At 39.6% G+C, this 23,088-nt stretch overlaps 1 protein-coding gene across 3 annotated transcripts; it reads left to right on the top strand.

Annotated features, from left to right (window-relative positions):
* The first annotated feature begins 908 nt into the window (after positions 1–908).
* CFAP221 (cilia and flagella associated protein 221) lies at positions 909–22,555 on the top strand. 3 transcript variants are annotated; one of them, XM_039723113.1, is made up of 26 exons: positions 909–967; positions 1,058–1,196; positions 2,697–2,875; positions 3,325–3,425; positions 4,425–4,511; positions 4,617–4,712; positions 5,595–5,695; positions 7,787–7,890; positions 8,781–8,940; positions 9,549–9,672; positions 9,759–9,870; positions 10,089–10,197; positions 10,924–11,011; positions 12,092–12,181; positions 13,052–13,147; positions 14,366–14,456; positions 16,016–16,143; positions 16,587–16,667; positions 17,071–17,178; positions 17,295–17,450; positions 19,000–19,158; positions 19,541–19,635; positions 20,163–20,252; positions 20,456–20,575; positions 21,486–21,515; positions 22,111–22,234. In XM_039723113.1, exons 3-26 carry the CDS (start codon positions 2,743–2,745, stop codon positions 22,232–22,234), a joined length of 2,583 nt encoding a protein of 860 aa, XP_039579047.1. In that variant the 5' UTR covers positions 909–967; positions 1,058–1,196; positions 2,697–2,742. The 3 variants fall into 3 exon arrangements, with proteins under 3 accessions (XP_039579047.1, XP_039579215.1, XP_039579134.1); XM_039723281.1 differs by lacking the exon at positions 17,071–17,178 and having other exon boundaries at positions 22,111–22,555; XM_039723200.1 differs by lacking the exons at positions 909–967; positions 1,058–1,196 and having other exon boundaries at positions 2,743–2,875; positions 22,111–22,555.
* The last annotated feature ends 533 nt before the right edge of the window (positions 22,556–23,088 follow it).

The following is a 23,088-nucleotide window of genomic DNA, read 5'->3' as shown; positions in this document are numbered from 1 at the left end:
ACTGTCCAAATAAACTGATGTACATGTGAATTGTGAGGAGAAATATGCTCTATTTTACCTCTGTGTTAGAAAAACCGAAAGTGAACAATTTTATTCTTAGAATATGTAAGGAAAAACTCATTGTGGAAATAATTCTGGCTTTCTATGTTAAGCCTATATTTAAGACATCATGTCAAGGGTATAGGAATAGCTTTTTCTAACCATATGCAATTACATCTTGCTAAGTATGGGAACTATGTTCTGGGATCTGAATTTTATCTGAAGCTTTTCTTGCTTACATTTTTATCCAAAATGAATGTTGCACTGTTTTTGGACACATTTTACCCTGTGTTAGAAAAACTGAAAGTAAATTATTTTATTCTTAGTCCAGATCGCCTGTCTGAAGGAAAAAAAAAAAAAAAAAAAGGAAGAAAACTTTGCTTTCTTTGCTTTCTCTTGTACCCATTTAGGAAAAAATCCTCATAATTTATGGGTGATATAAAAATACACTGAACAAAGGTTTCCAGGAGTACTTTCCAAGGGATGGTCCTTTAATGATGAAAGCAAGAACATCAAAGTGGGGAAAGGTGAGGGGAGGGAAAGAGAAAAAGAGGGTTGTTTGGTTTTTTAAAAAAAAAAAAAATATTGTAATAAACCTTTCAAAATCTGTTTTAAACCAAGTAAGAACAATTTAGGTGTTAATAGATGGGAGTTTTTGAAGGGAAAGTAGTGCCTGTACTCTGTCTGAGGCCACACTGGGAATACTGAAAATGACGCTTACTGGGGAGAAGAAAAAAAAAAAAAATTTGGGGGTGTTTTTTACTCTTTTTTTGTACTTTTCATCGTCAGAGGATCCGGAATGCCGCTGTTGGGATCCTGCCCAGCCGCTGAATAGTGCGGCCCAGCGCGGCTGCCCCGTTGCCGAGCGACCGCCGCGGGGCCGCCGTGAGGGCCGGGCCGGGCCGGGCCGCGGGGCTCGGGAGGGCTGGTAGGGGCCACCGGGCTGTGCCCGATCTCTGTCGGGCTGGGGGCTGTGGCCGCGGCAGGTGCGGGTTGTGCACAGCGATGCCTTTTCCAGCCTCCCTCAGGTGCCATGGCTTTGCACCTCACCTTTCTGTGTGGTGAGGTGTGCGAGGAGTTCCGAGACGCTAGAAGGGATTAGAAAGCCCGAGCGCAGACAAGGAGAAGGGCGACAACCTGGTCTGAGGGCGCTTGGGGTGAGTTTTGCCGTGGGCTCCCAGGGTTTCACAGCTCTGTTGGTGGCTTCACACAAACGCACAAAGTCTCCATAGACACATCAGGTATTCCGACATTCCAGGACCTTAAGGATTTGTCCTGTATTAGCCCTTTGAGCAGCACGAAGTGTGTTATTGAAGTTGGTGAGCCATGATGGCATCATCACTGTAAATTACTGAAAGGGAATGATACCAAGAATCCTTTGGGGAGACTTATGTCTGCCTACACCTTTTCCAACCTTGCATTCCTAATGCGGAATGCTGACCAGGAGGAAGAGGGTGGCGGTGATGTAAATTAAAGTTGAAGAACACAAGTGGAAAAAATGTAAGCCTTATCCTTATGTTTAGAAATTTTTTTGCATTGTTTTTTTTTGTCTGAGTTTGGTCTTGCTACATCAGAAGAAATTTACTCTTGTGCACAATAATGCAGCTCCTCTTACAGGTTTTCTGTTGTGAGTGGAAAATTTGTGCTTGGTGTTATTGAGTGGAAAATATTATGAAGGCCAGGGTCCTGGTAGCACATTATTTTAAGCTTCTTGCTTATTTATTATTTAATACTGTACAAAACCATAAATCAAAACAGCACTTTATGAGCTTGAAGCACCTCTCAAGTTGTGCCTGAAAGATCTAAAGCAGACTGGAAAATCAGACAAATACCAGAGATGAGACCATAAAATGTAATGGAGGAGGTGGAGTAATGATTCAGCTTTGGAACTGTTGAGTGCTGCCTGCTTGAGGGCTGAAAATCCCAGCATGGCTTTTGAATTCAATATTTGTTCCAAAAGTATTGTGTCTTTGTCTCCGTGCAGTTCTCCAGTTCCTAAAAGAGCCAAGGGCTCTGTGTGCTCTATTTATGAAGATAATTTCTGGTGGATGGTTCATGCCTGGTGTCTTTATTATGTAAAATTTGCACTTGTCATTAGAGAAGTTTATGTTCTGATAACTCTGCATACTTAACACAGGACCTGTAATGCCCATGGCTTTTTGTGTTTACAGTTATCTTCACTGAACAAATGACCCAGATGATGCTATCCAAACAAAATATTCAAATGCCAGATTTCTTATCCCTCATATTAATATTTAAAAATTAAAAATTCATCTGCAAGTTAACAACTCAAACACCCAGGAGAGATTGAAAGAACATGTCTGCAGAAATCAGTTCAGATAGTGGAATTAAGAGAACCTGCTCTCTTCTGCTCTGCTGGGGGACATGAAGGACAACAGAGATGTTGTACACAGACCTGAAAGGCAAATGTCCCCAGCAAGCCTTAGTACAGATGCCCAAAGTGCTGGGCCTTGCAGTGGGAGCAAGCTTTTCTGTAATCCTTCTCTCGTTGTATTTAGCACACACAGAGTAATCTACTTCAGCAGGGAAAAAAAGTAGCTCCCTCTCCTAAATGTTTTTAGGCAGTTTTAGGCAACAGGTAGTACCAGTGTGAAAGAAGATATTTTGATCGTTATGTTGTTTTCATTTGACCACAGGCACTGAGGAATTTTAGTGCCATTGAGAGCCTGTTTCTCTCCTAACATGGACCTGGTTCAGTCAGCCTCCCCAGACATCACAGTCACTCGGGGGTCCTTGAAGAAAGTACCCAGTCTACTGAGCAGCCTCGTGGAGGAACCTGAAAAAAGACCTGTCCCCAATCACCTGCTGGAATCAAGTAAGTTCCTGCTCTCTGACTGTTCCCAACGTTGTAGCAATTCCAGGACACACTTGGCTGTTATTTTCTTTGCAACTCCCATCCTGTTGCTTAAATTGCAGCTTCCTGAGAGCCTAAATCATGGGAGGGGTAGTCAGGAAAGAACTAGTGGTTGTGATGATCCTGGCTGACCCTAAAGTTTTGGGTGGCTTGTTGAAACCATGATGTCAAGAGATGAACTGGTGGCAGGATCACGGATCTGCTGGGGTAGTGGATGGTGCCATAACTTTCCATTTATAAATTCATGTCTGCTTAAAAGGAGAAAATAATATCTTTTTTTTCTTCTTCTTCTTTTTTTCTTTTTTTTTTCCCTTGGTAATAAATCAGTACAGCATAACTATATTGCTTCAATGTAAGTCCCACTCATGTGTGTTTCTGGTCTCTTTTTCTCCCTGTTTTGTGATCTACAGAGGTTTATTCAGAACGTCAGAGGAGCAGGGTTGTACAGGCTGAGCCTGCTGTATTGCACTATGGAGGGTATGAAGTTGGAAAACATCACCAACAGATGCTGGTAAGCTCTGGAGCAGGGATCCCCTTGGGGCTCATAAAAGGACTGCAGAATCTGAGTTGATTCCTTGTGGTCATGAGGCCTTTGCCCTGTGGAGTGCTCTAAAAAGCAGCACTTAAATTCAGTGGTCCTGCGGTAACTAAAGAGATGAGTAGCAGGCTGTAAGCATCACCCTCCTTTATACTCCCTGTTTCCCTTGTCTGTTTGTGGTATGAGACTTGCACATCATCAATGAAGGATTTGGCCTTTAACTCCACCAGAGACTTGCTTTCAAAATGTCCTTGGACTGTCACTGTGTCTGCAAACATGTTCACTGGTGGGAAAGTTTTGAAAGCACATCTGGTCTTTTGCCAAGTACAATTTATTCTGAGAAAGGAAATTCTGTGCATAGATTTGATTGCCTTTCCTTGTGAATGGTTTGGGTATTTCCTTTCCTACTCTCTGCTTTCCCTTTGTGTGCCTTTGTTATTCATGTTTTCAGGGTATTGAGACAGAGATTGGTAGTTATATTGGATTAGGTTCTCTGAATGTAATGAAAGTAAACAAATGCCAGGAGGCTTTGCAGGCTGAACTGTCACTGTCCAAAAGTCTGTTGATTATACACCAAAACTGAACCATGAAGTGTTATGTAATTCTTGTTGTTTCAGATATCCCTAAAAGTGATCAATAAATTGTTTGTTCCAAATAAAATATTTGTTCCTTTTGCACATAAGAAAAACAGCTTCAGAATTTGAGTCAATAGTAGCATCTTTCTAGAAAAGCTAGCTCCTTGGTTAAAAATTGTGACTCCTTGGGTAAAAATTGTTTCCAAATAATAAAAATGCAGGATGTACATTTTGCATAATTTCATTTTAAATTTGCAGCATATTTGGAATTATATCTACTAAAGTAAAAATTATTACTTCTTGCTATGGAACGTTTTACAAAAACATAGCTGGCATTCTTAACTGACCTCTTATATTGTAAAGTGTTTTGTGGCTTTTCTTTTCTTTTGTTCTGCAGAAGCTGATAAATATTTCTACCAAAGCAGTAAACCTTAACATAATACCACCCCAGACGATATATTTTCAGATCAAATACAACAAAACAGTAAGTGCCAGAAAGTCTTCACACTGCTCTTTACAAGCAGCACAGGTTTTGTGCCATATAAGCAGCTTTTACATGGCTTCTGTCTTGTTTTGGGTCATTTTCTAGCACCGGCTGGTCCCTGGTCTGTCCCTTGTGGTTACTGTTGATTTTTGCCCTGATGAATGGAGATATTACTATGACTGCATCCGAATTCACTGTGAGGTGAGGGTTCATCCAAACACAGAGATGTAATGGAATGAAACAAGTATGATGATAATGATAAAGGTATAGTTAATCTATAAACACGTATGATGCTAATGATAAAGGTATAGACACATAGATTTATTCCCAGTGAGTCGTAATTGGAGTATTTAACTTAAAGCATTACAATTTTTTCTCTGTAAACATCCCAGAGCAGTAGGCAAGATTATATGATTTATTTTGCTGTTCTTTGCCAGTAGATCAGTCTTTGTGCCACATTGATGTAATGACTTAGCTGAGCAGCTCGGAGGAGCTCTAGAAAGTTGCATAAAATATGGAAAGACAGATACTGAAAGCAGGTAGAATATTAATGTTCTGAGGTACAACACAGTGATAATTTTGAAGGTGTTTTATGCCCACTTACTGGCCAACTACTAGAGAAACTTTTTATTTCCATAACAGGCTGAGAAAGTTGGGACTATTCAGCCTGGGGAAGAGGAGGTTGCATGGAGACCTCATAGCAGCCTTCCAGTATCTGAAAGGGACTACAAGGAAGCTGGAGAGGGACTCTTCATCAGGAAGTGTAGTGATAGAACAAGGAGTAATGGGTACAAACTGAAAGACAGGAAATTTAGGCTAGATATTAGGAAGAAATTCTTTACTGTGAGGGTGATGAGACACTGGAACAGCTGCCCAGGAGGATGGGGATGCCCCAAGCCTGGCGGTGTTCCAGGCCAGGTTGGATGAGGCCTTGGTCAGCCCGGTCTAGTGCAAGGTGTCCCTGCCAATGGCAGGGGGTGTTGGGACTGGGTGATCCTTAAGGTTCCTTCCAACCCTTAACATTATATGATTCTATGATTTACTTATTGTAAGATATTAATATTTTCACTTGTTTGTTTGTAGGGAGATGATACCTTCGTTGTTCCCATGCATGCTTACCCTGTTGTGAATGTTGTAGAATTTCCATCATTTATAAATCTGTCTGATGTATCAATTGGTCAGAGGTGAGTTAAAGACAGACATTTATCTGCATTTTGCAAGACATGCCCAATCCAATTTTTCTCTATTCATAAAACATAATGTTGAAAGCCTTTAAGAAACTCAGTTACCATCCGGACTGTAAAATAATTCTGTATATGAACAGTTTCAGGTGCACATTCACCATAACATAAATGCTGTGCAAGCTAAATGTATATGAAGATGGGGCTGGTTATTTTTGCTTCTATTATTTAAAAGTATTTAATGAGCTAGACTTCATTTTTCTTTGTCTATTGCATGGATACAACAGTGACTGTTCTCCTGAACTAATCAGTAATAGCTGTTAATAGGAACTGAGAAGGGGAAAAGGGGAAGGCAGATTCTGTTTATTAGGGCCTAGTTGTGCAGTATATTTGCTACATTAGTTGTAGTTATGGTGATTTGTGTTAGTGTAAAGATTTGAGTGAATTCTAGGAAGTAAAAGTGTTAGCAGATGGTTTTGTCTTAGTCTATGTGTTGATAGTAACTCATGAATTTTACTGAAGCACAGAAATATTAATAGGAAAGGCACATACAAGAAACATGCAAAATTCTGTAGTGAAAATGAGCCAAGCATTGCAGAATAACATTTATGTCTTTTTGTTTGTTTGTTTTTCTAATGCCCTTTAGTCTGTCGAACTTCAGTGAATCATAACATTGTGAGTTTTTCACAGAACTGAACATAACTCCTGATATTCTGGGGCCTCTAGGCATGATGTGATTCTGTTATTTGCTCCATTTTAGTGCTGGAGTATACAGAATTTGCATCTATCAGAATACAGAGAAGATATTAGAAAAAGAATAAAATATAATTTTAAATAATGAGGGGTTTTTTTAATACAGCAGGGGTGCCCGAAAATACTCCTGAGGAACTTTGGAAGAATTCCTGAAAACAAAACTTGTGGTTTCAAACCTTAATTTTCACCAGTATTTTTCAGCAGTAAACTATTAAAAAGTTTCTAAAAATGAAAGCTTTCTGATATAGCTGGTACTTTACAGAACTCAATAGAATTTGGGCTCAATTCACAGGCCAGGAACTCAGTGAAAAAAGTGCCTTTTACTTCCATAAATGTAGGATAAAATCAATATTCTACCACCCACCATTCTCCTTAGGCACAGCAGACCCATCAGGCAACAGGTGGCATATTTGGCTTGTTTTTAAGGCACTTTGATTGCTGTTCAAGCTGCACTATCCCCTAAAACCAATTGCCTTCCTGGTCTGCCATTGCATCTTCTTTGTGAACAGGCCATAGTGAGGCAGAGAAAAAAGAACTTGGCTATTTTTGCTTATTTCTTTAGGCATTTTAAAATGTGTTTTCCAGAGGAACACTGTGTATAACATGCATTCTTTGCTAATCAGCAGGGTAGGATTTCAGTCAGAGAACTGATAAAAAACAGAAATAAGCCTGTGTAAATGGATCTTGATTTGCAGGGTGATGAATGGTGGTGCACCAATGCTTTTGTGTTTAGTTTGGTCGGTGAAAACACTTGCATGCAAAGCAAGACAGGTTGAAAAGATGTGTGCTAATACTCCTCTCACAACCTGCATGAGACATAAAGGGCTATCCTGAAAATTAGGTCCCAGCACCATTATTTCTACAATGATTAAAGTTCAGTCATTCTGATGTGTTGGAGTTTTCAACACTTTCTTTTCTTGCTGTCTTTCATGAGGAGGGCCATGAGAAAAGGCTGATTTCTGGTTCTGTACTCATTGTTGCTCCAGTTTGCTTTGTATGTACTTGCTAGATATTACAGTCTGTAACAATTTGAGGATGGGCATAAATAACTTCCAAAAAATAATTTAAAAATTTTTTATAGAAGCAAATTCTGTATGGGTAGGAGAAAGTAATGTCCGGCATTCAAATCAAGATTTAACTCTTATTTCCTGGTGGGATGAAAAATCTGAATTATTTTGCTCTTTTGGCACAGTGAGTAATTATTATTTTCACATTAATAAGTAACCCACCCCCCTGAATGCAGGTAATTTAGTGCGTGGTGTGTATAATACAATTTCCCAGCTTGTAATTGATGAACACCTGTACTTTGATTAACATAATTTTTCCTTTCTCTCTTTTCAGTAAGGAGTATGTTATCCCACTGCAGTGCAGCTGTCCCATAGATTTTGAATTCCACATTGATATTATTCAACCTCACAGAGCCTTCACTGTCCAGCCGACATTTGGTAGATTGACTTCTTTAAAATTCTAAATGTTAAATCTGTATTTATTAAGTGTAGTTACTTGTGACAGTGTATTCAGTGCTGTACAGAAAAAAACCTTTTTCTCAGGCAAAGCTTTTGCAGGTAAATGCTGCCAGTCATTTTCAAATAGCCATCTTGGCTCTGAGTTTATTTAGGTAATGCCCAGCTTTGACAAAATACGGGATGTTCCAAATGGTCCATGCAGCCCTTATTTTCCCAGAAGAATATCCCTGAAATAGAGTCATACTAGTAAAACTTAAGTCAGAAATTTTGGTAACCTGAAACTATGGCTGAAGGCTATCTGAAAAGCACTAAAAAGTTTTAGCTCCTACTCAAAGCCACTGTGCTCAGAGTAATCATAGTATCATAGAATTACTTAGGTTGGGAAAGGCCCTGAATATTTAGGGATGTGAATAGTGGTTAAAGTGTTTGAGAAAATAATGGAATAGGTAGTAAGGAAATAAGGTCAAGCAGAGACAGGTAATGCATCAAATCCAGATGAGTCCCCTAGCTTGGAAAAGCAGAGAGGAATATGTTTATAAATGCTTTGCCCATGGAAGCAGAAAGTGCCAAAGACTTAAGACTAGCAGATGCAGGTGCAGAATTTCTACATATAAACAGGCAGTCATTTTCACAGCAGTATGAAATATTATAGCCCTACTGTCAAAACTCTCTGCTATTGCAAAATAACTTCTATTATCTGGCAGCAAGACATAGTTTTTGGAAGATGCTTTGAGACCAGAAAGATTTTCCATGCCTACTGCCATCCATTCAAACAAGTTGTTTAAAAAAAGTAGCCCAGAATGAGTTCCAGTACACTTAAGTGGGCTCATGTTATATGGACTCTTATTGTTTTTCTCCTCTAATCACAGGAATCATTCCAGCCAATGGAAAAGTCAAAGTAACTGTGAAGTATTCCCCACTTGAGTATGGAACAGCACAAATGGCAATGCAGTTACGGATTTCAGAGTTTCACTCCAAACCCTATGTGTGTGTATTCACAGGAACATCAATACCACATGGGGCTCTGATGTATGTGTGCCTGACTGGTCTTGGAGTGGTTTTGCCCAGTCTAAAAGATATTCATGTAATAGTATTTCATACAATTTTGCTATGATCTTTTTAAGCATTGGTTTCTTTGCAGACTTACAATGCACTGAAGTAATTCTACTATTGATGCATGTACCTGCTTTTTTACACTGTTTGATTAGAACATCCTTAATCTACATGAAATGAAACAAACAAAATAAATATGAGAAGTTACATATCCTTACAGAATACATATCCTCAGCTTCTATCAGTCCCACTCATTATTCTTGTTGCTGAGGCCTTGCAAGATGCGGGGCGGGCTACTATTGATACATGTACCTGCTTTTTTACACTGTTTGATTAGAATATCCTTAATCTACATGAAATGAAATAAACAAAATAAATTTGATGAGAAGTTACATATCCTTACAGAAATGTTGAGCATCCTCAGCTTCTATCATTCCCACTCATTATTCTTGTTATTGAGGCCTTGCAAGATGCAGGGGGGTTTGAGCCTTTTGGACTGTACTTAATTTTTTTGTGAAAAAATTTGACTTATATGCTATTTAGAGAATACTTATGAAAGGAATATGTGTCCTTCTGACATCTAGAAAAGAATATTTTGATGAACAACAAAGAAAACATCCAGAGAAAAAAGCTGTGTCTGGAAAACCCGTGTTGTGGAGAAGAGACCGCTTCAGCCAACTACAGTCGAAGCCTGTTCAAAAACTAAAGGTGTGAAAAGATAATAATTACAAGTACTTTTCTGGGCTGGAGCTCTTCCATGTTTCAGTTCCTTCCTATTAATTTATATCTCATAGGAAATTGAATACCAGAACCTCAGATTCCCTACAGACTTGTCAAATCCGTATGCTGTAGCTACTGTTTTGATTCAGGAACCAGGCAAATTGAAGTTAAAGGACATAAAAGAAGGTAAGTAATTAAGCAGTATAAACTTGGTCTTAGCATTATTTGTAGCTGTGATGACAAGCTTGGCTTCAGAATTGCTGATGTGATGTGACTGTTGTTTCTGTGAGAACTCTCTCCTTAGCTTTATGTATTAATGGGTACAGTTATCTTAATGGATGTTTCTCACAATTAAAAATCCAATCTAGACTGAGGTGTGATTTGGGTTTCTGATGTTCCTGCAGCCCTGTCCCAAGGCAAAGAAGGGAAAAAAACAAGACAGATGAAGGATGCTGTATTTCAACTAAAAGTCAAACAAAATGTTCAGGAAGAGGAAGCAAATCATCTAAAGTGGTAAGTGTAAGTTAATCATGTTAATTAACCATGTTAACAAGACTGGGATTTGCTTAACCAAAGCCTCTATGAATGGTATATGCAATGTCCATTAGTGCAGAATGCTGCCATTTTGTGTCTCAATGTGTTTGGTTTAAGCCTAAATGACTGTTGTTTTTTTTTTATCTCTCCTGCTAAGAGCAGACTCAGCAGCAATCCATAGTAGTACCCAATGAGGACTTTGATTGCCTTATTGTTCCATTCAAAAAGAAACCTGCTGAAATCCTGGTTTGCCTAACCTTGTTCTCATGTCATCTTGTGCCCTTAAGGCCAAAGGAAGATTTTGTCCTGGCTGTCAATAAATTGAGGCTAAAATGAATAATGGAGTAAGAGCAGAATTACTCTTGGAAGTGTTCAAAAAACATGTAGATGTAGTGCTGATAGATGTGGACATAGTTTAGTGAAGTGTTAGGCAGTGTTAGGTTAATGGCTGGACTCAAAGATTTTAGAGGATTTTTCCAGCCTTAATGATTTCATTATTGTATTGTACATCAACTGCTGCAAAGCAGAACACAATTAGATCTTTATGCACATGATGGTTTCATTTGAAATCCACAGGTCATCTCATACACAGAATGTCATGGACACCTGGTCACCTCAGGAAGAGGGGAGTAAGTCTGTTAGCCTTTGAATAAAGCAAACTGTGCATTAAGTAAAGCATTTTTCTTGTCTCCACTGTAAATGCAGGCAAGTTCATAAGGGAAGTGATCCAATCACTGTGGAGTTTAAAAGAGAGATTATTGAAAGCCGACAAAGGGAAGAAGAGCAGTACAAGGTTAGTCTTTTATGGTTTTTCTGTAAATTTAAAATCTTATACTTTAAGATTATGTAGTGCACTGTGAATTGTATCAAGTTCTCTACATGTTCAGTTTTTCTTCATTAATGCAAACCTGTGCTAATTGTGCTTGTAACTGTAGTCATATCTTTATTGTGCCCGTGCATCACTGTTTCAGGGTGTTTTTATCTTGAAGGTAGACAGAGAGAAGAGTAAGGTGTTACCAGAAATGTAACAATATTTCTCCAAGTAAGCAGATTTCTACCCTGCCAGAGTGCCACATTCTAGTGCCACATTCCAGCATAATCCTGTCAGCACCAAGGCCACATCCAACATTCTGATTGTATTGTACCTCTGAGGAGCTGCTGTCCTGAATAGCTCACATTCAAAGAGCTGGATCCAGTCAGTACTCCCACACAGAGCCATGGGGAGATAATTCATCAGGTTGCACTTCTGCATTTTCACCCTCTCTCTCTTTGGTTTCTTCCAGTCACTGCAGGTCCTCTTCCACAGAGGTGACAACAGCAATAAGCAATACTTGGTGGCAGGAAATATTTTTCCCAGTGTGGCACAGCTCTCAGGGACAGGTGGGGCCTGTCCCTCTTATCCTGCCTCCTGGGTATTCAAGTAGCTTCTGGCATCCCACTGACTTCTAGCTGTTTGTGGGAGTGAAATTATTTATACATAGGGTAGAGGCTTGATTTATACACTGAATTAGACAATATAAAACATTATATTTAATACTAAGAAGAAGGAAGTGGGTGAAAAAGGATCTAAATTGTGAGACTGATGTATTACTGAATTAGTTTTAGATGCACTTATTTCCTATCCTGCTGATTTGGCTATGCAAAGCAAACCATATTTCATTAGGACAGAGATTTGATTGAAACTCAGACCTGAAAAGACATTATTTTACTTTGTTTGACTTGCTTAAGGGTTGCAGTAATCACACCCTAAAAGGGAATGAAGTCTGTGTTTCATTAAACCCCTCCAGAGTGTTACATTGTGTATTTCCCTAATTGTAATGGAGGAAATAATTCACTGGATGCTTTGTGCTAATGTAATTTTTCTTTAAATTAGCTCCAAAGAGGAGATCCTATCATAGAACAGGAGTTTCAGAGGGGTGAAGTAGAAGTTTCCTTCAGACGTGTTACCCGGCATGTCGACCAGGTTTGTTCATATGTTTTTAGAGTCTGCTGTATGAATGCTAAATTATCACCTCTCCAGCTAACAAATAGTCATAGATGTTTGACACTGAATACTTTTCCTCCTGATATTCCTATTTCTGTGTCAGTGCCTTATTTCCCATTTTACTTTTAGGTAGGGCAAGCACCATGCTACATGCACAGCTCATCTTCTAATGTTCTGATCTAATGTGAGAGTCAAGTGGAAATCTGGAGGCCTAACCTGAGATTTTATTGCTTGTTTCTGAAAGATCTCTTGTGAGAAGCTTTCTTATTCCTCATTGTAAGGTTAAGCATATCACAAGATTTCCAGTCTTTACCTGCAGGTCAAATTGACAGGAACCTTTCTGGTACTTAGATGTTTTTGCCCTTCTCTTTGGTATCTTTCATTCTTCTTTGGGTATGTGCCATTATTGGAGAAGGGATACTCATTTTGCTGGGTGCCTGATTTGAGTCCTTACAGCTGTTTCAGCTTCATGTCTGTGCAAGATAAATTGTGTGTTTGGTAGAGCCCCTGTCCATTCTCTCTGCTGTCCAAATGCCCATGGAGTGCACTGAAGTCCCAGTCTGTGCTGGTCATTTGTGTGGATGCAGATCATGCCCCATTATCTCTGTATTCCCTGTGCTATATCTGCACACTCTTGGTGATTACCTCCCATTAAGCCCTCCAGTGAAGGCTTCTGGTTAAATGCCAATGCTGCAAATATTTTCACTGGCCCAATTTCAGTATTTAGAAATAACATACGGATTCAGGCCAAAGTATGACTTGGGATGGAGAAAAGTTCTACCTTATCTAGTTGTAAAAAGGGTTGTCCTTTTTCTTTTCTGTTCCCTTTTTAAAAAATACACTGTGCAGGAACCAAGTGTCCATCCCACATTCGACTTGCTCCGTAATGACCCTTGGGACAGTAGAAAGAGGATGTTCAGGAAATTCCAACAAGCAGCATACAAGGTAAAGTGAACAACCAGAATGCAGTGTGAGGGCATGACACCTGGGAAACAGCACAAAAGAACATGCAACCAGTATGTGAGAACTGTTCACAGCTAGCTAGGGATTTGGTAGTTTAATAAATATGCCCCTACCTCACAGGAAATAAGTATCTGGAGTAAGTTTTGTATTCAACTCATCTTTCATATTGCAATTGATACTAAACAAATGCAGATAAATTCAGATTTTTTTAAAAGTAAAAAATACTTCTGTACAAAAGAGATTTGAAAATGCATATAGAATACTGCACCCAGTTTTGGGCCCCTAGTACAGAAAAGACTTTAATAAGCTGGAGTGAGTTCTGTGTAGAGCCACCACGATGTTCAGGGCTTAGAGCACTTACTCTGTAAAGAGACATTTAATCTGGAGAGGGAAAGTAGAGGGAGAGAACAGCACCTTCCAGCTCCTCTGAGGTTACTGATGATGGAGGATCTTTGCAATGGTGCATGATGAGAACATGGAAACAACAGGTAGAAATTCAAATAAGGGAGGTAGAGATCTGGAAACTAAAGACCAATCACTAAAATAATTTATTTCATTTGGTTTAAATATTATCTTGCATCATCACTACTTTTTCCTCAGTAAATCTTAATGTAGCAAGCAAGATGGAGATGTCCTGCTCTTCTGGTGTCCAGTTTGGATATTCTTCAATCTATTTATAATACTGAGGTCTTGAAATTAAATGCTCTTTTTTATTGTATAAATAAAGAGACGACCAAATGGTCCCATCTGGTATTAAAACCTAGGATTCTTCATTTTTACACTGTAGGATGTGGGCAAAACCACAGTGCAGGTTGCTGTTTACTCTCCTCATTCTCAGAGCTACAAATATTCATATGGCCCTGCTTGACTGACTGTTCACCCTCTGTTTAATCTGTTTATGCCAGTAAACACAGCTGAAGGATTAGGACCTAGCAAAAGAAAAGAAAAAAAAAAGTCTGATTAACCTGTAAGACTAAATTAAAAAATTTAACTGTATTTATTGTGAAATGTCATTATAGAGTTGAGATCCATTCTACATCTTTCCTTCCCATTTTCTCTGAACAGAAAACTATATTAAAAATTCTCAAATAGAGGTGTCTGAGTGAGCTCTGGAGAATAAATACAGGTGTAACATATACAGTCTTTCTATGGCTGTAAATCTTAGGGTGTTTGACTTGAATTTAAAAATCATTCTTTCAGATTTTGGTTCAGATTCGCCTAAAACGTTTATTGCTTCTGTTCCGTGGACTGCCCAGGGAGGCTGGAGGTCTGGAAGAAGGGTCTGTGTCTGGTAAGGATTAGAAGAACAAGTTGATATTTTGGCCATGGCCTGTGATAATTGAGGTTGTGCTGCAGTGTGTCAGATGCATTACATATAAATACAGAGTCCTTAAAAAGGAGCTTTCCAGAAAGAAACAGAAATGTGACAAGGTAGAGGCATAGAGTGATTTGGATTGGATGGCCTTTAAAGGCCATCCTGTCCAACCTCCCTGCAATAAGCAGGGACATCTTCAATGAGAGCAGGTTGCTCAGAGCCCTCTCCAGCCTGACCTTAAATGTTTTCAGGGATGGGACACCCACCACCTCTTTGGGCAACTTGTTCCAGTGTTTTACTATCCTTGTTGCAAAAAAATTTATTCCTTGTATCTAGTCTGAAACTACCTTATTTTAGTTCTAAAACCATTACCACTTATCCTATGGCAACAGGCCCTGCTGAGAGGTGGAAATGACTGTAGTCAAGATACATCTATTTTCCATACACATTATTTACCATGTTTAAGAAATGTGATTAACTATTCTTAGAAGCCTTGCAGTTCATCTAGTTAATAACAGGGCAGAAGCTGTGGATACCCCATCATTGGAACTGTTCAAGGCCAGGTTAGGTGGGGCTTTGGGCAACCTGATGTAGTGATAGATGTCCCTGCCCCTGGCAGAAGGGTTGGACTAGGTGGTCTTTAAATGTTCCTTCTAACCCAAACCATTCTGTGGTTCTGTGTGTAGGCCTGAGGAGCAATGAAAGGACAGATGGGACTGTGTGAGAGACAGGGAGATGAACAGATCAGGTGGAGCCCAGGAGGTGAGAGTCCCAGGATGAGAGGAGCTTACTGCAGGGGGGATGGAAGGGAGAAAGACACCTGAATGTGATGAAGGCAAGATGTCTGAACTCAGTGAAATGAGCAGTAGGAACCATAAGGCACATTGCCAGGTGGCAGTACTGGGTTGAGTTTTTGTTCTCATTGTTTTCTCACAGAAGTTTTTAATCAATTGCTTTTTTATACACTGAAATGAAAGTGCTGGTTTGGAAATGTGACTTTTTATTTAACATCACAGAAGAAAACTAGCTTTGGGTGGGAGTCACAGTTGGGTAAATAGGAGACAGAGAAGAATTTGAGTCTCCTATTTCTCACTCCCTTGTAGACACACACAATTTGACAGCTCCTGAGACACACTGTTCCATATGAGGCCTTTTCCTGCTTCTGCAGATAGGCACTTTTAGTTCCCAGGATGCTGGAGATGCAGGAATGCTGCAAATAGAAGGTGTTTAGTGTAAGAGAGGAGAGGCCTCTGACTTGTCTCAGCCTTGCTGTGAACCATGTTGGAAGGAATGGGCTGTGATGTCTTTTTAGGAAAGAGGAAATTAAATCTGTCTGCTATTCAAGATATTGTGCTCATATCTTATAGATGTGACATTTAAAGTCTTTAGGAACTATTACCTTAGTTTTTATATTTAAATTACTAGACATCCTGGTTTAGGAAAATATTAAATACATTTTGTGCTTGATTCTATTTCTGAAACAGTGTATTAAGATATATTACAAAATCTTAATATTTGGTTTCCAATCATGACAGAAAGCAGGAGTTTCAGCAAAGCAGAGAAGAGTGAAGAACATAAGGACTTTTCTTCCAGAATATCTGAAGATCGTATATTGCCTTTTGAATTCCCCTTTTACAGGTCCCATGAACTACAAAATTATTTGGTAGGTACAGTAACTCTAATATTAGTCAGCACTCTAGATAGAATTTTGTTGGAGACATTGGCCCCAGGGCTGATAGTCCTTTTATTAAAATTTCACAGTGTGACTGCTATTCCAGGGTTCTGGTAAATTAATTCAGGACTTCAGATTTACTAAGGATTCTGCTGAAAACAGTAAAAAATATTTTCATTCTCTTAATTGTATCTTAAAATTGTGAGCAATACATTAATGCTCAGAGTTAGTTAACATCCATTTTTCAGAAGCAAAGAAAAAAAATAACTAAAATGCTGGAGTCCAAGAAAGAACAACAGAAATATCAAATTGTATAAAGTAAATATTTGCATAATTATTTGCATATGTTTTCAATTAGCTCTGCTTATGGATTGTTGCCAATACGAAACAAAATGCCCACCATATTACTGGTTTTAAATACTGTTCTGTTTCAGGCACCTGATGCTCTTGGCCCAGTTCCTATTGAATCTGTAGACGTGAAAGTCGAAAATATTCTTCCTTTTTATGACTTGAAGGTGAGTCAGTACAGCTCCCCCATGTTTCTCTCACCTGTGCAGTTAAATGGCCTCTGCATGCACAGCCCAGTAAAAATGTTGCCTTAATAAGGCTGTATGATTAGCATGATTTTATTAAAACCAAAGCTCACCAGTTTCCATAAGTACCCAGTTTACAGCCAGCAGTAGTCCCCTCTCTCCAGACCTCAGCTGAAATTATTGTATCTCAGAGATCAAAGTCCTGGTGAAGTGTGGCTTGTTAAAGTTTTGGTTATGTGTCATGTCATGGGAGAGCGCTCCAAGTGTCTTTTACCATGGAGATGTGATGTGTCCATTATAAAGCCAAGTGTTCCACTCCATTTAGGAGTTAACTGAAAGTGATTATTGTCACTTTCTGCAGCACATCTTTTTTCTTTGCACTTAGATTCCTCAGCATTGCAACATTGTGAAGTATCAGCCAGTTTGTACACACTATGCAGCTACAAGTTACAAACCTGTAAAACTTTCCCGACCACTGAGGCAGGGAGCCCAGGTAACAAAGTCACTCCCAACCCTACATTTCCACAATTGTTTGATTAATTTTGTCTCAACATTTTATACTGAAAATTTACGACACTCTAAAAATCTTTGATGTCTGTGTTTTTCAAGGATGAATTGATTCAATTAGCTCCTTCTCCTGAGGGGCAGCCCTCTCAGAGGAGAGATTTTGACAAAGAAGCAGCAGAAGGGGATATCAGCCTGTTAAACCTGGTTCCTCCCCAAGCTTTATTCCATCCAAGAGAGAGCAACCCACTTCGCATTTTTGTAAGTAGGAGTTGGCTTCCATAAAGAACTTAAGAAAGGAGCAGAAGCATGCTTGTTTCATCAGAAGCCTGATGTGGAATATGTGGGAAGTTTTCTTACTCAGATTGGTTTTAAAACTATCCAGAGTGAGACTAATCCTAATGGTGCAAGCTGTGGTAGATAGGAATCACAGAGTTCATCCCACTGAGTGGGGCTCCATTTCAGTTTAGAGTGGGTTTTGATCAGTTCAGGGGAGGGATGATAAGACAAAATTGCAGAGAAAGCACAGAACTGGGGACTCTTCCAGTCTGACACTCCACAAATGATCATTGATCATGGGATTTCTGGGAACACCATGGAACCCCTCCCTTCTTCTCCATTTGTTTCCCCATTTGGATGTTAGAGGAAAGGCCATGATCTTGGCATCAGTCCATCTGTAACCTCACATTCTTGCCCAGGTAGGTAGGATAGGTGCAGTGTTTTCCTCCTGTTCACCTGGGTGACTACAGATCTGCCCAATCCTTGGGTAAACAGAGAAGTGAAGTCAAACTCTGCTCACATTGCATCCTGCTGCCTTACAGTTTCTAAGAGTTCTCACAGCATCCCAAACCACATTTCCAAGTTGTTAGACACAGAGATTCACAAAATCACTGCCACTTGCGTGGGAGGGTTTTCTGTTACTGTTGTCCTGTAGATCGTGCTGGGTTGCACCAGCTGCAGGAGGTATTTCCCACAGTGCAGCACAGCCTGGAGGTCCCGAGGTGCCTCTGAGACAGCTGTAGGGCTCAGTGCAGAGCTGTGCATGGGCACAGGCAGATCTCCCACCAGCACGGCACTGTGCCTGCAGTGGGTGGCTCTGGCTGCCAGCCCTGCCCACTGTGCTGCTCTGGTGACCTTGGCATGACATCTATGATGTAGACTCGTCCTCCTCACACGCAGCCAGGACTCCAGTGGACGTGCTGATGAGATCCTCTGTGCATCTCTTTCATCCCTCTGTCATAGCAGTGTGAGAGCCAAGCACAGCTTGATCCCACACTACCCAGCACTGGGCTTTATCCAGAAACAGATGCTAATGCAGGGAAATGGATGGCAAAATGTGAAGCCATGTGTGCTGTGGCTTCCACCATAGCCAGTCCATTTTCTCTTCTTGGATTCTGAACTATTCAGAGAATCATCAGCAGGGAAATGGATGGCAAAATGTGAAGCCATGTGTGCTGTGGCTTCCACCTTAGCAAGTCCGTTTTCTCTTCTTGGAGAAAGAATTCTGAACTATTCAGAGAATCATCAATGGATTTCAGAATAATTAGGCAATAGTTTTTTCTTCCAGACTTGGAGACAACATCTAAATTGCTGTATTTTAGACAGTAGGGAGCAGGAAGAAATCAGACAACATTGTAGGATGAGGGGAAGGTACAGAAAGTGAAGGATCATACCAAACAGAGCAGTCACAATAAGACAAAACTGTGAATCTGGGGAGTACAATATTAGTTGTAAGAACTGAATTTTCATTAATTAGATTTGTTATGGTACTCAGAACAATTTATTAAAATAATCTCTTCATTGTTTTTAGAACCCCACTCCAGGATTAGTTCCATTTTTACGTCCTTTGGCCTACTGTGAATCAAATATTGAATATCATCTTTGTCCTCATCCAAAATATACTGTTACCAAGGAATGCCCCAAAGGATCCAGTATTCCAGTCACACAAAAGAAGTTCCTGGATCACAAGGTATGGCCTTTTGGGTTTATTGTATGGGTACGTGTCTTGGGTATGTTCTTCCTGAGAACTTGCTCTAAGAAATCAAAATGGAAGGTGGAGTCATTCTAGATAGAAAATATTTTCAAATATAAATTATGCATGCACCTAAATAGTCAGTACATGGGTCAGAATAACTAATTCTACTTAGGCTTTATCCATGTCTCTTACTTATGCCTTTGTATTTCTTTGCCCTTCCCATGTGTTCACTGTTGTATTTTCATGTCCTTGGAAGGATCTTTGAAATATTCATCTCCCCAAGTTCAGTTCTCAGCCAAGATGCTCTGTCCTGCAAGCCTCTCTCCCTATAGCATTAAGTATTAGAGGTCTGATTGTGTATCCATTGTCATTTCAGGAAGTGATTTGTGGAGTAATGGAATGGAGAAAATTCTCACCACTGGAGTATTCCACTTTTTCTAACATTCCCACATTGACAAATACAGCACTTAGGTAAGAAAGAATTTGAAAATGCAAATCTTCTGTCCTGCACTAGTTTCTGCTACCTGTAACTACATTGATAAGTCACTAGTTCCACAAATGAAAGTGGGCCTACAAGTGGAATTAACTGCTGCTCAGAAATCCAAAACAGATACAGAAAAAGCTCCTACTGAGCTCCTAGAAGGGTGGATTAAGAACAATACCATTAAAAGAAATGCCTAGCCCAGGAAGGAGAATTCCAGTCTGGACTTTCAATAACATCTCTCCTGAAAGCTTGTTGACTCAGTCCTAGAAGACCCCAGGAGGTACAAACTCTATCTGTCTGTAAAACCTTTAATTTATGGACACCTGCACCCAGTGGCAGCCAACATCTCTCAGGCTCACATTGCCTCATATCACAGCAGTTTCTGGTGCAGCCAGATTTTCCACAAATATATAAAAGTACATTATTTTCATTATAACTGCAACTGCTGTGAAGCTTCAAAATATGAAAATACCATTAGTATTAATACATTAAACTAATACCATTTCCATCACAGGGACCCTTACAGTTCAGATATGCTTCCAGCAGATGTACCACCAGTGCTGAATGACTTACCTGAGAGAGACAAAGAGAACATAATTGACCAGTAAGTTTCTCCTCTGTTCTGTATATACTGTTATTGACTATGTGTAAACCACTTGTATGGATGTGTCAAAACCTGTCCCAAGAGATCCTCAAAAGCAAAAGCACAAAGTGTCTTTTGCATAAAACATACTTTTGTTCTTGTTGGCTAAAAAAATACTTTCAGAAGGACAAAGGCAAATTGTTCATCATTTTACTAATTTTCAGTGAGACAGATGAAGCTGAGTTCAGCATGAGTCTTACTCCAGAGATGGTGAAAGCTGAATTTCCACAGATTGGGGGGGCACTCTCGGAAGAAGATGAAGAACAATCAGCAAAAATAGAAAGGTAGGTATATTCTGAAATTAGGAGAGAGAAACGGAATCTAAAGTCAAGCATTCCTTTCAGAATTGCATAGAAAGTCATATTGAGATGCTCTAGGGACTCCATTACAAGTGGAAAGCAGATCTAGTGCTTTGAGCAAATTTGCACTGCAAATTCAGTTTCTGGGTTTTACTTCAGAAAGCAGCTGTGACCGTGATGCATTGGCCTGAATCTCTGATTATGGTTATATCAGCATGATCTAACACTTGAGGCGGTTTGCTTGCTTTCTTAGAGATGTTCATTCTTGGAGCAGTGACTTTTGCTTTTCATTGACCCTTTTGGTTAGATATTTATTAATGCTGGCAGAGAAAAGGGCCCTTAGAATTTCCCCTTGGCATGGTGCTTTTTTTTCTGGCTTTTCTTAGGAGTTTCATGTTTGCTCTGCTCGAGCTTCACACTCCCCCAACAAACATCACAGCAGGCAGTGTGGGTGACGAGTGCAGAGCACCACAGGTGAAAGTGCTGAGTTTTAACCTTGGGGCAAGTGAATTCATTTCTGTCCAACAGTTCTCCCCTCTTTAAAGTGGTCATGATGTGGCTTAGATACCAGGATGTTCAAGATAACCTCATCTTTCAGAGCTATCAAGAGATTTGAATGTCTGCTTTACTATTAGAGGGGAGTAATGTGATTGGCATTGAAATCCCATTCAGCTGTCAGCTATTAAAATTTAAAACATTGCTGCTATTGTGAGGTCTCCGACAAAACCCTGATTGCTGTCTAGTGATTACTACAGCACTGATTGAAAAGAATTTGCTGTAAAAATATAGATGTGTTGCACTCAGTACTGGTTTTTACATTTTATGACACTGGTTGTCAGAACATGGGGATTTGGGACAGCTTGAGTAACTAAAGAGTGACCTTTTTCCTCCACAGTGATACAGTGGTGGATAGTGCTTTTCCTGGGTGAGTCATTTTATAACCTTCAGTTTCTTTTTTTCTTTAATCTTAGATGTTTTCAGGAAAAAAAAAATTAGTATTAGACAACTCTGGGTATTGATATTTACTTGTTGAAATCTTCTCTATTATTTTGGGTTTGTAAAGAGGGAAGCAAAAATTTCTTAGCAAACAATGAAGTCCCAATCCTTTATGTTGTCACTAAAAGGTTCTTTGTTGTTATTGAGGTGGTGGTGTTTCACTGGGTGACAGAGAACATATTGCTCCTCTACAGCAGTTTCAGCATTTCTGTCCTTAAGGCAAACCAGGACAAATTTGTTTGATTGTTCTTTGGCAATCACAGCATGTGTCCCTACATGGATAAAATGTAATAGTCAGCTTGTGTTAACCTGTCAGACAGTTAACTTTTCTGACTGGCCAAGCCAAGAGTTAAGTGTTCTTTCCAGAGTTTCACTACCTTTTCAGTTCTGCATCAGTAATGGAACACCTTGTGTTCATTATGAGAAAAGAAATTGTGAGTGCCTCTTTCTCTGGATTTTAAAGACATTCCTAAGTAGTTTTCCTGATTATTATAAATACAAATGATGCTTTAAATTTCTTGCAGAGACCCACACAATGGTCCAGATGGACATTTTCAATTCCAGAACAGTGAGATGGGAGAGAAGATTCGAAAACATCTGGAGACATTGAAGCTGAAAGCACTTAATAAAACCCTTATTCTGGGATAAGAGTAATTTTACAAAGTTCATGGCCTGGCCCTGCTTATCCTGTTAATGTATGAGGCCTCCCCTGTCCCAGCTACATTTACTTTTGTTCAGTGAGGTCAGCAACTTCATATGCAAAGAGAAGAGAACCACCAGTAATGTCCTGTCCTCTGTCAAGGACTCTCACTGTGCTCACTATCCCAAACACCAAATTTACTCCAGTGAGGAACCTCAGCCTTGCACTTGCATATTTTGTTATGGTGTGAAGGACCAGAAAACCTCAGTACTACCATGTAAATAGTTTGGTAATTAGTTTATAGCCCACAGTTTTAAAATAAAATGTGAAAAGACCTCATGACCAAAATCTTCTGATTTTGTTTTTTTTAGTTATGACCTGTCCTTGAATTTTTGCAGGTAAGTTGCTAAATCTCAGACTTGACAGTAAACCATACATTTGATATTTTTAAGGAAAAGGAAGCCTTGGACACCATTACTGTCTGCAAAGACAATGTCCAAACAAGTCTCGCTAGCTGTTCAGGGATTTCATTCAGTGAGTGCACAGGTCTTGGCAAAAGCATGCATGGGTTGAGTGAATGAACAGCAGAGCCTCATGAGAAACCTGTAATGCTCTGGGTGTATTTCCTAGGAAAGGAGATTTCTCAGCATATCATCTTGCAGCTGAGATGTTTCCTACTTTCTTGTCAGCAAGCTGGACTTCAGACAAAATTGTTTTTATCCATAGTGAATTGATTGCTCATTTTACAGAGTGATCCAGGCTGTTTGTGCTGAAAAGCACAAATCTTCTGTACTAAAAGGCATGGAAATTGCAACAATACACACTACATTCCTAGGAGCCATACTTCTTTCCAGGCATACTT

The sequence above is a fragment of the Passer montanus genome, unplaced genomic scaffold (genome assembly GCF_014805655.1).
Source record: "Passer montanus isolate IOZ18808 unplaced genomic scaffold, ASM1480565v1 scaffold1, whole genome shotgun sequence".
NCBI lineage: Eukaryota > Metazoa > Chordata > Aves > Passeriformes > Passeridae > Passer > Passer montanus.
This window is presented reverse-complemented; position numbering and strand designations above follow the sequence as displayed.